The sequence below is a fragment of the Amborella trichopoda genome, chromosome 3, assembly GCF_054954075.1.
Source record: "Amborella trichopoda isolate Santa Cruz 75 chromosome 3, AtrichopodaSantaCruz75HAP2 v2.0, whole genome shotgun sequence".
Classification (NCBI taxonomy): Eukaryota; Viridiplantae; Streptophyta; class Magnoliopsida; order Amborellales; family Amborellaceae; genus Amborella; species Amborella trichopoda.
The window spans coordinates 61,304,002-61,317,963 of record NC_142338.1 but is presented as its reverse complement, the minus strand read 5'-3'; the positions used below and the strand labels follow the sequence as shown (position 1 = coordinate 61,317,963).

The following is a 13,962-nucleotide window of genomic DNA, read 5'->3' as shown; positions in this document are numbered from 1 at the left end:
GGTATTTTGGTTAATTTTTATTTTATGAATTATTTTTTTCATATTTTTATTATGTACGCCTCACTAAGATGTATATACACTCCAAATTCCAGCTAATTTGGATTTGTAGAAAAAAATGAAAATTGAAACACTACCGAACAACTGTGATTGTGCGATAAAGTTTGGATGATGATGAAGGTAGACGAAATCACTCTTCATTTTCATCTATAAGCGTTGGGAAGAATTTTCCATATAAAAAGGAATATTACCATAATAAATTAATTAACTATATCTGACATAATTTATATATATATTAAAACAAAAAAAAAAAAGGAAAACTATAGGGGCTCTTTGGACTGGCTTCCTAAACATGTTCCAATTATTTTTTAAACCATAATATTAACCACGATGTTATTTATTTTTGCACCACCCCCTCAAATAATAAAGTAGTTCGTTACCACAAAAATTAAACCCCCATATATAAATTGAAATTTGAGATAGTTTATCTCTTTAAAATTTTTGAGATAATTTTCTTTTAAAACTTAGAAGTTGATACAATCTCTCTCTCTAACCGTTTTAATATAGTTTCTCTCTCTAAAGCTTAAAATTTAAGACAATATATATCTCTACAAATTTGACATAGTTTCTCTTTGAAAATTTAAAATTTGAGATAGCTTATCCCTTTAAAAACTCCGAGATAGTTTATCTTTCTAAAAATAGATAATTTATTTCTATAAAAAAATTGAGATAATTTATATCTAAAATATGAAATTTGATATAGTTTCTACCTCTAAAATTTTGATATAGTTTATCTCTTTAAAACTAAAAATTTGAGAAAGTTTTTCTCTCTAAAAATTGAAATGTTTCTCTCCCTAAAATTTTGAAATTTAAAATAGCTTTTATAAACTTTGTGATAGTTTATCTCTCTAAAAGTTTTAAGATATTTTATTTCTAAAAATTTTGATACAGTTTCTCTAAAACTTGATATTTGAAATAATTTCTCTCTAGAAAATTTGACATTGTGTTATATCTAAAACTTAAAAATTTAGAATGTTTTTTTCTATAAAAATCTTGAGATCGCTTCTTTACCCAAAACTTAAATTTTGAGATAGTTTAATTTAGGTCCGGTGGAAAAAATAACCCTATGGAATGTTCTCCCCACCTCATGTAATAGGGAGTTATTTTCATATGAAAATGGTTATTTTACGGTAAAGCTTTTTCACATCGAATAAATTTTTATATGTAAAAAAAACATATTGTGTAACTTTTGTATTCATATGGAAAAAAATTATGGGGATTATTTTCAAATGAACCAAACAACCCCTAAGAATTTTTATACCCACTTTGTAACAATAACTCGAGCAACCCAATAAGGTGAACCTATTACAATTACTACAATCACTTTTGGGATGAAAATAAATTAATTAAAAAAAAACAAGGTCATTGCCAAATTTGCAAGCCGTTGACACATTCATGTATTTGAAACTCAACCCACTAAAAACTAGAACAAATGATGCATATATACACCACACAGAGGGCCACTCATAGCCGCGTCGAATAACCAGAACCCCCACATTTCTTGCATAGTATCAAGCCTGAAACAAAATGAAGACAAACAAAGTTAAGAAACTGCACTCAAGAAATTGCACATAAGATTAGGGGTGGCAATGGACCCGACCAAGACCCGGACCAGACGGGTAGACCCGACCTAGGGTCCTGGTATGGGTCCAATTTTTTTACCTGACGGATAGGATTGGGTTCAAAACCTGGACTTTAAGCCCTATTCATTTGAGTGTATTACTGATCGTATACAATAAGAACTTGTAGTATCTCTAACTATTAAACGACAAATCAGACGGCTTGAAATCTAAAGGCGGGCGATTGTGACCTTGTTGCCAATAATATTGTAAAACAAATGGCAAAAACAAAAAAAAAGTTCATTGAGATAGGGTGGAATGGACCCGAGCAGACCCGGGACCCGACGAGTAAACCTGAGACCCAACGGGGACCGGAATGGGTCAAATTTTTTGACCCAAATACTATTCGGGTTAAGGTCCGATTCCAGCAAGACCTGATCCATACCCGACTTGTTACCACCCCTACATAAGATCAAACCAAGGTTTCAAAAAATGCTAGGCGATGTGGCGCCCAATGCCCAGTGCCACCCTTACATAAGATCAAACCAAGGTTTCAAAAAATGCTAGGTTGCCTGCCTGGCGACCCATGCCCAACGCCTACGCGGGCGCCTTGTAATTTTTAAAAACGAGAAACGCCTAGCCCGCCTAAGCGCCCACCTAGCACCCAGGTACATCCGCCCTGGGCACCCGCCTAGCCCGCCCAAGTACATCCGCCTGGGTCTAGGCGGGCGGATTTTTGGTCCTAGGCGGACCGTTTTTAAAACATTGGATCAAATAAAAAATTAATAAACCCACTACTATCTCGTTCTTAAAAAAGTCTGCCTATTGGACAATTTTGAAAATAATTGTTACGTACATCACATTGAGTAGAATATATCATTTCATGATGAAGTGATGGAGGGATACCTGTACATTGTCCTTCGATTTATTAAAATTTTATTAGAACGTGTTTGTTTTGTGGAAGAGGAGGGCTGCCCCTCTTCTGCAAAGTTTGGAAGCTACCACTTCCATGAGTTACCATGGAATTGGCAGCCTTCAAAAAACAACAACGATCTGCCATAAGCAACAGCTTCCAAATGGCTCTTGTGGTACAGTTCGTTGAAGCCATGGGTTACATGAAAAAAACGACCAAAATAGTAAAACCTAAAATTAATACAATGGGTGGGTAAATATTGGCAGAACTAAAGCTGAGAAAAGTTGCATGAGCAAAGATTGGCTGCAAATAAGAAGCTCAATAAGTAAGAATGTGATGACAATGTCACATAAGTAATCCATAGTAGAATCTTCAAACTAAGAGTATATAATTAGGATTCATAACATCAGCTTTTATACTCGTATCCAAATTGGACTATAAACCATAGAGTTCATAATCATGGACCTATTGTATTTATTACTTTAACTTAATACACAGGTGGGGTACTTGTGGAGACCCCTACAAGCTTACCACAAGAGAAAATAAAATAAAATCAAATATCATCAGGAATGGAAACAGGAATAGGATGGCCTTGGTATGACCAAGGGGCCAAAAGGCCCCTTGGTTCATAATCATGGACCTATTGTATGTATTACTTGAACTTAATACACAGGTGGGGTACCTGTGGAGACCCCTACGAGCTTACCAAAAGAGAAAATCAAATCAAATCAAATATCATTGGGAATGGAAGGAGGAATAGGATGGCCTTGGTATGACCAAGGGGCCAAAAGGCCAAGCTTAAGGCTGAGTACCCAAATGTCCTTAAACTATATGAAGCATGTTTATTCTACAAAATTCCAAATCAAGGGGGATATGCTCAAGGAGGAAATCGTAAGTGTCATTTGAAATCCACGATAATGAATGAATTAACAAGGCATTGAATGGTAGATCAATCTACAAATTAGATGTGGAAAAATCTATGACAATGTGGACCACCACTCTCATCAAATACATTTTAGAGTCATATAGGTTATATCTGGACTCGTATGTCTCCATTTCAATTAATGGTTGCCCATATATTCTTTGATAATTTAAGGGCCACTTATGATCCTGAATCTTCATATTCACAAATACCGCAGAGCAAAACTAGAATCAGCCTCCTAAAGGGCTTTTCGGGATGCGTTTGGTAAAACAAAGAGTTTGGGACTGAACGATTGAACATTTTGGTAGAAGCAGGTCAGCTAGAAAAGCCAATATCTTGGTGGACAATGCGTGGATGGACATGCCAATTCACTAATATTCCATGACTCCTCTCAAAACTATTCACAAAGATGTTTGAAGTGTAATAGGTGGAATCCTTCTCTACTTTGAAACTAGGTCACTTCATTTATGGGGACAAACATCAAGGATCATGCTCATGACGGCTGACTTACAACTAGGGCGTCTACAACTCGGCCAAAGGTTATGGGTGACATCCTTCTCTCTGTCCTTCACAACACCATGCTTAGTCCCTCTTCACAGTAGAACTGCATCCTTGACACATTCTAGCCCTAGTTTGTAAGCTTCTAGGTACTGTATGGTGTAGTTTGTATGTTTAATTGTTCAATGCCTTAATCCAAACCACTATCAGTCAAAGAGATCTCCTTTCTCTCAAACGACGAACAAGTGTAGGATTTGTCTTTGTTATTTATAACCATTGTTATGGAATAAAAAAGAAAAGATAATGTGATCATCATAAAAACATACCTGCACCTTTACATACACGACAATCAACCAAGCCTGTTTCTTGCCTCATTTTGCCATCACTGCAAAATACACACTTTGTTCCTCCTAGTACATGAAAACACAGAAGGAAATAATAAGTTACTCATCTATTTGTCCAAGCTAAAGAAAAGAAAATGTGGAAACAATAGCAGCAAATTGCATCTTACAAGCATTTAAGAATGGATAATACATCAGATACTAATTTAATGGGGTACAAAGATGGAGAGTTGCATAATAGTTTATAATGATCAAGAGTAATGAACAGCCTGACTAAAATATAATCAACAATATAAGAAAACAATATTGCTCACGTGCTCAAATTTAAAAGTACATAATATGGGAATTATTCTTATGAGTTGCTGACAATTTGATTCAATGTATCGAATAAATGTGGTAATAACAAATAATCGAAACAAGTCAGCATCCACTTATGAACAAATAATAAACATAAATATGATGAACATTTAAACAAAACCACATAAATGAGGTTTAGATTATCATTGGGAACAGTTTTCAGAACCATTGTTTACAGAAATACGCGCTAAAATTCAATGAGCACAGAGATTAGGGACCATAAAACTCACTATCAAGTTTAGTTAAAAGAAATAGGTCACATTCAAGAATGCCAAATAAAGTTGGGGTCATTTGAAAGCACAAAGAACAAAATCACAAGTTTACTATAATTCAACCTTAATGTTTTCACACTAGATGGTGTTAGTTCCCACAATGAGTTGTGGGCCAAAAGCTTTTGACATTATTAATAATTGGAAAACTGATAAATTGGAAGGCCCTCACCAAAGAGATCCTAAGTCCTGAGGACTAGTAGAGAGGTAAATTTCCGATGATAGTATTGTTAGTTAATATTATAGATTGAAAGACCGCTTTGTAGTTGGGTTATCAGAGTCACTTTGCTGCATCTTCTTAGCTCGAAGCCTTTCGGGTTTTACATCCAAACCTCCCCAATGTCTTACTGGAAATCAGTATTATTTTCAAATTTTCTGATATGGTAAAATTCGGCAAAAGTACCTCTACAATATACAAATTTTTGAAAAGTAAACCTCCATTTTGTTCTGAATTTGGAAAAATAGATGCTATATATTAATCCATTTTGAAAATGTCTAGTAATACATATTTCTCTTTGGAAAAAAATATATTTCTCTTTTGTAGAAACATAATCTCTCTCTCATGAATTATAAACGAAATGAAGCAAAAGAGAGGCTTGGATGAGTACTACCAAAGATACAATTGAATTCAGAAAAGGTGGAAAAAGAGAGCTGTATTTGTCACAACATCTTCATATTTGCATTCTCAACGTAGATAATCCTAGAACAACTATTTGAAAAAGGTACAAAAAAAATAAAATGAAGATGAGAAGTATCACCATTCCCAGCGCATCTTTGGCAAGGAACTGGATCCCCCTGTAAGTAGAAGTATGAGAGTTCAATTAATTGCAGGCAAAATTTGCAATTCAACAAATTATAACTTCCAAACTTCAAGAACTAAGAGAAATAAAATAAAGCAAATATGGAAATGGAGAGAGAGAAAGAGAGAGACCCTGCCTTAAAACCCAAGAGGAGAGAGAGTGTGATTGTAATCAAGACGCTAATGGTTACAAGCAAAGTCTGCGTGTCTAGTGGCCTTTCACCACCATTAACAAACAAGAGTGGGTTAACAAGTAACAATCTATAATTTAGAAACTTGGGTTTTGCTCCATTTTTTATCCTCAAGCTCTCTGGTTTCCCAATTTGTACCGGAGAAAGTTGGGCATGGGGAAAATTCACAGGTAAAGAGAGAGAGGGATATGAGGTAGAACAAGATAATTTGTGAAGGGTGGATGAAAATGCAGCCATTGAGTAGAAGAATAAGAGAATTGGTTCATACCTACATTTGGTTTTGTTTTTTTGAACCTTAAGGCCCTTTAAAAATCATGTGGAACGGAATGGATGGCCTATCTACCCCAAATATTTCATCCCTTGTGTATTTATCCATGGAAAATAGTTAGATACGGCAAATAAGTATAACTCATGGAAATTTGTAACTTAAGCATAGGCTCTAATATCACTGTTAGTGCATATTGTAATAAATTATTTATATGCTCCATTTCACCTTAAAGGTAAGTGTTCATAGATCCCTCAAGATTAACCAATGAAATCCAAAAATAGACTAATGAAATCTATTACATGAAAATAAATTAGAAATATAACATTTCGATGGTTGGATAATCTTTAAGGGGTCGATTGGGTACCTGAAAATCTATTACGTGACAATAGATTTTGGGTACCTGTAATAGAGATTTTGGGTAGCTGTAACCCTATTATGAGATAAGAGATTATAAGGAAATATGGCATTTAAACGAGATTTTTTCAAAAATCAAGAAATTCATATAATTTTGGGAATCTTTCGTGTCATTTTTGCCTACTTTATCTTTGATTAAAAAAATCAACTAACCCCTTTCTCTTCATAATAATTAGGTGATCCCTCCCTTTTTTAAGCTCGTCCCGCATCAGCTGTCATGTAAAAACAGAAATAATAAAAATAAAAATCACTAATCAATGATAAATTACACAACATAATCATAATAAAAAATTTCACATAATGTGATCCTTCCCTTATTAAGCTCGTCCCTCGTCTGAAAGCATCAGTGTCATATAAAACAAAAATAATAAAAATAAAAATCAATAATCAATGATAAATTACACAACACAATCATAATAACAAATTTCACAATAACATACATCTTTAGTCTCATCCAATACCTCCAAATTTTATACTGTAATTACCAAAACTTCGAGTTTGCTAATCAAACTTCTTCCCATTTTTTAACTCCTACTCTATAGATTTTGAATTTAGTATCGTAAATTTATTGTTTATTTGAAATTCTATAGAGAGACATCTGAAAGACTTCCATATAAAATAAATAAAAATAAGGTTTATCATAATAAAATTATGTTATTCCAATTATATTGTTCCAATAATTTATCATGTAAATCATGACTTATCATATAAACCAATGTCATGTTAGAAAACATGTGATTGCATATAAGTGCCAAATGCACTTAAAATAAGAAGGAAATAGTGTCATTACTGGAAAATGATACAAGTTATTAATAGAAAATCTTTTTGGAATGGTGATAATGTTATTATTATAAATATTTTTGAATGGTGTGATGATGATTTTAATTTAGTATTTTAGTGGAATTTTGTGACAAAAAAGAATGAAATGATAATTCTGTATTTTAGTGGAATTTTGTGACAAAAAATAAATAAATGATAGTTTATAGGCACGTGTTGGTAAAATGTTGGTAATGCATTCCCATATTTCTTCTAGACAAAGCCAAACAGTAACAATGTATTTTTCAGGTTGCATCTAAATACTACCAAACAGTAACAATCCATTTGCAGGTAATGTATTACGCCAGCAATATATTTCACAAACAATATATTTCCAACTATCCAAACAACCTCTAAATCCTAATGTAACTCAAAGAGAGAGATTAGGGCCGTGAGCAATCCCTGATCGAAGGAAATCATTCCGACGGGTCTCTTTGTGATTTTCGCTACCCAAAAATCCCTTAATTCACCCCTACTAAACTAAAAAAAACTTTCTTCAACTAGCCGTTAAAACTCAAGAGCTCTATCTTCTGCAACCAATGGTTCCTTTTGCAAACCGAATAGCTAAACCTCAAAAATCACACACCAGCCCCATCTTTTTCAACTAGCAGCTAAAACTTGACAGCCCCAGTTATTGTTTATTTTCAAATATCCAATATTTATTTTTTAGGTTATGCAATTACAGTTGTTGTTGTTGTTTGCTGATAAATTCGAAATACTATAGTTCATTCACAGAGAATCGTCAAATGTGTTTTAATTGTTTTTTTTCATAACTTTTTAAATTAACTTACCTCTTCAATCTCCTCCAATGCCCCAACATAATTTCTCCCCCAATACATATGATTTCGTCATAGAAATTTCTAAGTTACAAGCCAAATTTCTTAAAACTTTTTTTTTTTTCTTTTAAATTTGCCCATGGAAATTTTTTGGATAGATACAATCGAAAGTATTTAGCACAAGAAAATAAAACATAAAAAGTATGATAGATTATCATAATAAAAGTACTTTATTTCAAAGTGTTAACATCTTGAAAACATGTGATTCCAAATCAAGACGCAAAGGCATACAAAAGGTGTGGCTAATTCATATGACAGATGCAATTATAAAGTCTTGACCATGTTTTGGGTATAAAGCCAAAAAGAAAAAAAAATGTTGGTAATGCATTTCCCATAATTATTCTGGATAGCCAAACAGTAACAATGTATTTCCCATATTGCATCTAAATACTATCCAAACAATGACAATCCATTTTCAGGAAATGTGTTACGCTAGTAATATAGTTCAAAAACGATAATTTTTCAGGTATCCAAATATCTTTACCATTTTTTAGTTTCATAATCTATTGTTAGTGTTGGAAATTGATTTTGGAGCCATCGTGCATACTTCATTTATATTTAAATTTTATATTTATGATAAATTATCAGAAATATACCTTATTTTTTGTCTAATTGAAAAGAAACCCTCGACTTTTATAAACCTCGTCCATACATTTTTTTCTCAATTTTGATATTTTTCTACCAATATAGCTGTCACGGTAATCGTATTACAGTAACAACTATAGCATTATGATCCTTTAAGTACCATAATGACCAAGCCAAGCATTACGGTACTTTAAGTACCGTAATGACCAGGCTAAGCATTAAGGTATTTTAAATACCGTAATGTTTAGCCTAGTCATTGTGGTACTTAAAGAATTGTAATTCTTAGCCTAGTCAGTATGGTATTTAAAGTACCGTAATACAGTACCTTATTTTGGTAAAAAAGATACCATAATTGAGGAAAAAGGGCGTGGATGATATTTATAAAAGTTGAGAGTTATTTTTCAATTAGATAAAAATTAATGTATATTTCTGATAATTTCCCTATATTTATCCCCATAAATATACTAATTTAACCCTATGAGATATAGAAAGTGAAAACAGATAATGGCATATGAGTGTTTGAATTTGTACCGTCCACCTTAAGATTACCTGGAACTTAACAAAAAATTTCCTTTTTATCTTTTAATTTAAAAATAGTTTTGTACATTTTATATTTATACTTGAGTTTCACTTTTTATAGTGTTGTAGTGAATGCTTATCACCATCAAAAGCCTTTTTTCTATCTAATTGGGGTCCACTACATAAATCATAGTTCGCCATTCTGCCCTATTAAGGGTCATATCTTTAGTAAGGGTATGAGTTCCTATATATTTTCTCATTTTTTCAACCTTGTTATTTTAGGCCTACCTTTTGCCCTTGTTTAGCCTTCCGCCTTAACTAACTCACATGTACTAACATGTATTGTATTGGGTCTAGGCCACACATGGCCAACCCCCTTAAGTCTACTTTCTTTCATCTCATCACTTGTGGTCACACATGGTCAGCCCCCCTAAGTTTACTTTCTCTTATCTCATCACTTATTGGTTCCACATCCTAATAGGTGTTGTACCGGGTCATTTTGAATTCCATCATTTATTGTCTTGCCACTTATCGACATCCTCATCCCAACTTCATTCATTCTACGAGTATATTGTTTTTTTACTGCCCAACTCATCCATTTAAAATCCTCACTTTTTTTTAATAGTGAATATCGTACTTTAATTTTATTTGTTTTTATGCATATGATTAAGCTCAAAATTTGGGCATCCATGTTTCTCACTATAACACACTTATAACAAATAAAAATACAAACACTTTATATAAAAATGACCAAAATACCTCTACAAATTTATGCATGGTTATTTCAAATATTTTATTTTTTTTTGTATTTTCACTGATATAACATGTTGAAAAGTATCAACTCTTCATATTTAAGCCTAATATGATGTATACAGGAGAAAAAAAAGTTAAAATATAATATGAACCCTTAAAAATATGGGATTTGAGTATAAAATCTAAAATATACATGACTATTTTAAAATTTTGTTAACAAAATAATATTTTTCATAAATTTCCCTGCTATTTATAACCACGTAACTTCGTGAAAAATGTCATCTAAGGGGACAAAACCCCGGGCAAAATCATTGAGGGGCCATAGCATCCCAATCAGCACTCAGAGTTTAAGTTTTAAATTTCATTGGGAAAATATCTTCATACCTCTTATTTTTAAGTTTCATTTCACAATTAGTGGCTAGGGTTAGAATATATTTTTTGAAACATTTAGTTTATCAAGAAATAAAACTTAAAAGTAGAAGATATGGAGATATTGTCCACCTAAGATTCTCATCCAAATAACATGAGTATTGTACTTGATCGTAGTGGATTAGATTACTCAAATATACCTATTTGTTCAGGTTCCCAACCCATAATAGAAGTAATTTGGACAAATTTTGAGTCATTTTTCAGAGGATGTAATTAAATGAAAATAAGAAACCCATAATTAATTGGGATCTTTTAACCCTTTGAGAGCTTCAAGGCAGCCATGATTAGCTAAAAGCAAAGCCACTGAAGAAAGAAAAACTTTTTGTAGCGTGCCGAAGCATGTCCATGAAGTACCATTATCATTGCCATTTTGACTCCATCGGAACTAGTAGTTATTATAATGGGGTGTTATGGAAAATAATATATATATATATATATAAATAAAGCCCTTCGCTACCACTTCCTCAAACACTAACAGGAAGATGTATGTTTTACCTGACTTATACCTCAAGCTATTACTGACTCGACTTGGCCAAATCTGAAGTGGATGGAGTGCGAGCCTTGACTCGTGACCAAGAAGGATCAGCCACAGACTAGGTGTAAACTTTGAGAATAAGGTGGGATCCACAGATGTAGTGGCTGGTGAATCACTGATAAAAAAGGCGATTTTGGAGAGATTCTTCATCGATCTAGTGGCCGGTAAATCATTGGTCAAAGAGCGAGCAGCCGCTAGGTTTGATAATACGGTGGGATCCACATATGCAGTGGTTGGTGAACCGCTTCTTCTTCTGGCCCTCCTAGCTTTTGCTTCACTACAGCAAAAAGCCCAGCCATTAGACCTTGCTTGCATCGAGATTATGTTGGTGTTCAGTGTACCCAATGCATTGGATGGATGCCCGGGAATTGAGAAGGAAGGACGCTTGAAGAGGTGAAAGGCCATGGTGGTTTACCCTGTGGCGGATGTCAGTAGTTCGAGTCCGCTTTATCTCCAGCTCGTGATCTTAGCCAATACAAAGGCATATGACAGCACCCCTTTTTTCCAATTCAGCAGTTCGATATATGATTTATTCATAACGAAAATTACGATCAAGAGTTACTCTACCAATCACCATCTACTTCAGAGATACTTTATGAAACACTTTTCAAATACAATAGTTCACTATCTTCCAGCCGAAGGGAGCTTTTTCTTTCGATTAAGCTTCATCACCTTTGCGGTAATGGCTGGTGGAGCTTTATTCGAAGTCGAGGTGGTCATTGTGACTGAAGCATCATGTGTAGTCCCACTCGGGAGAGGAACCAAATCAACCTTTATGCAAAAATGAACTTTTTCCTCGCAAGATCGACAAAAAGGTCTATCCGGCCCGGATAGGAGTGACGGTTCCAAGGGAAGGAAAACGGGGGCAGACAACGAAGGAAGATGAACTACATAAGTGGGACACAAGACGGATAAAAAAGGACAATTAGACAGAAGGGAAAGGAAAACGGTCATCCAGCAAGTGGAGTGCATATGCACGGAGCGAGCCATGAGCGGGAACGAAAGACCGAAAGGCCATGCAAAGTAGATCCCAGAAAAGCCAAGTTAGGAACAACGATACCAAGGAACATGGGAGCAAAGCCAACCGAGAAAGGACTGAACAGACATAATGAATTAATGGATAGGGGACCTTTACAGGGGCATCATATATATATAGAGCAATGATTTCTTGCAACGGTTGCATCATAATATGATTTAATAACCTTAAAAAACCATGTTATGGCCATTTGTTTGATCTAAATTTTGAATTATACACTCTTTTCACTATAATGAATAATAAAAAAAAAAAAAATTGAAAACACAACTTAGAAAGTATTTTTTAGCACAATTAATATAGGCCGTTCATTTTGGTGAGATACTTAGATCTAACCTTTGGAAGGATTTTTTTGTTTCCAATCTTTTTAGATGACATTATTATCATTAGATGAACAATGTTAAAAAAGAAAAAAATGATTTTGAGTTTATAAAAACTAAGATCTTGAAATTCACCAAATGAATGGTCTAGATTTGTTTTTGGAAGGGACTCATTTTGACCATATCTAGGGTTCGAATTGATTTTTATTTATTTTTGGGATTGATAATTGAGATGAAGAGAGTGTGTGTGCCAAATGTTGGGTTATACAAATAACACAGACATGGTTTTCTAGAAGTGTCGTTGCATTATAGTATGATGGAAGCATTGCATAAAATCATTGCTTATATATATATATATATATATGGAAAAGTCTTCTCAATGCATATAGGTGAAAATGATTAGTGATTTCGCCTACCCTAATTACCGTCAAAAGTTCATTGCATGATCACGATTGTCCGGTATTGTTTAATTTTTATTTTATTTTTATACAAATCATAATGATCTAAAATTTGGAGCGTATGTACATCTTAGCGAGGTGCACCTAATAAAAATATAAAAAAATAACTCTAAATTTTTTTTAACCAAAATACCCCATAAACTTTCCAGGAATATTTTGGTCAATTTATTTTATGTAAAATATATTTTTGATATTTTTCGTAGATTCTCCTATTTTTTATGAACACACACGCCAAATTTCAAATTATTCTGATTTTTATAAAAAAATAAAAAATAAAAATAAAATATTACCAAACAATCGTGACCGTACGATGACTTTTGGAAGGTGATGAGGGTAGGAGAAATCACTGTTTTATCTGATAGTGTTTTATTTTTTATTTTTTTTTTTACAAATCATAATGATTTGAAATTTGGAGCGTGTGTTCATAAAAAATAGATGACTCTACGAAAAAGGATCAAAAACATTTCTACATTAAATAAATAAAAAAAAATACCCCTGAAAAGTTTAAGGGGTATTTTGGTCAATTTATTTTTCATGGATTATTATTTTTTTATATTTTTATTAGGTGCGCATCATTAAGATGTAAACACACTCCAAATTTCAGTTCATTTCGATTTGTAAAAAAACTAAAAAATAAAATACTACCGGACAATCGTGACCGTGCGATGAACTTCGAACGGTAATGAGGATAGGCGAAATCACTTGTCATTTTCACCTATAAGCGCTGGGAAGATTTTTATATATATATATGGACATGAGTGTAAAATATAAGTAATTAGATAAATTTGATAGATAATGCTAATTATAAGGGACATTGGAGCAATTTTCCTAGAGAGGAGTGCATTATTGTCCCCTTTCATGATGGACTTATCGTTTGGCATAGAGCACCTTGAGCCAATTGATGAAACTACCCCTATTTGGTCAGAGGCTCAGGTTTGGGCCTCCGCCATGTTTGGACATGCTTAGTGTTTCCCTTAAATTTTTATTTTTCTAAAAACGTAATTTATCAGTCCGGCCCTATATTAGTCCAATGGGTTAGGCCCCTTCAACATGTTCTTGGTGGGGCTTACCCTAGGGATGGTTTGCCCTA

The 13,962-nt window shown here is 33.5% G+C and overlaps 1 protein-coding gene across 1 annotated transcript; it reads right to left on the bottom strand.

Annotated features, from left to right (window-relative positions):
* Nucleotides 1–1,381: 1,381 nt before the first annotated feature.
* On the bottom strand, nucleotides 1,382–6,255 carry LOC18421583 (thylakoid lumenal P17.1 protein). The gene is made up of 4 exons (XM_006826326.4): nucleotides 5,853–6,255; nucleotides 5,675–5,711; nucleotides 4,276–4,359; nucleotides 1,382–1,574 (listed from the first exon to the last, which is right to left on the bottom strand). Exons 1-4 carry the CDS (start codon nucleotides 6,141–6,143, stop codon nucleotides 1,522–1,524), a joined length of 465 nt encoding a protein of 154 aa, XP_006826389.1. The 5' UTR covers nucleotides 6,144–6,255; the 3' UTR covers nucleotides 1,382–1,521.
* Nucleotides 6,256–13,962: the final 7,707 nt, after the last annotated feature.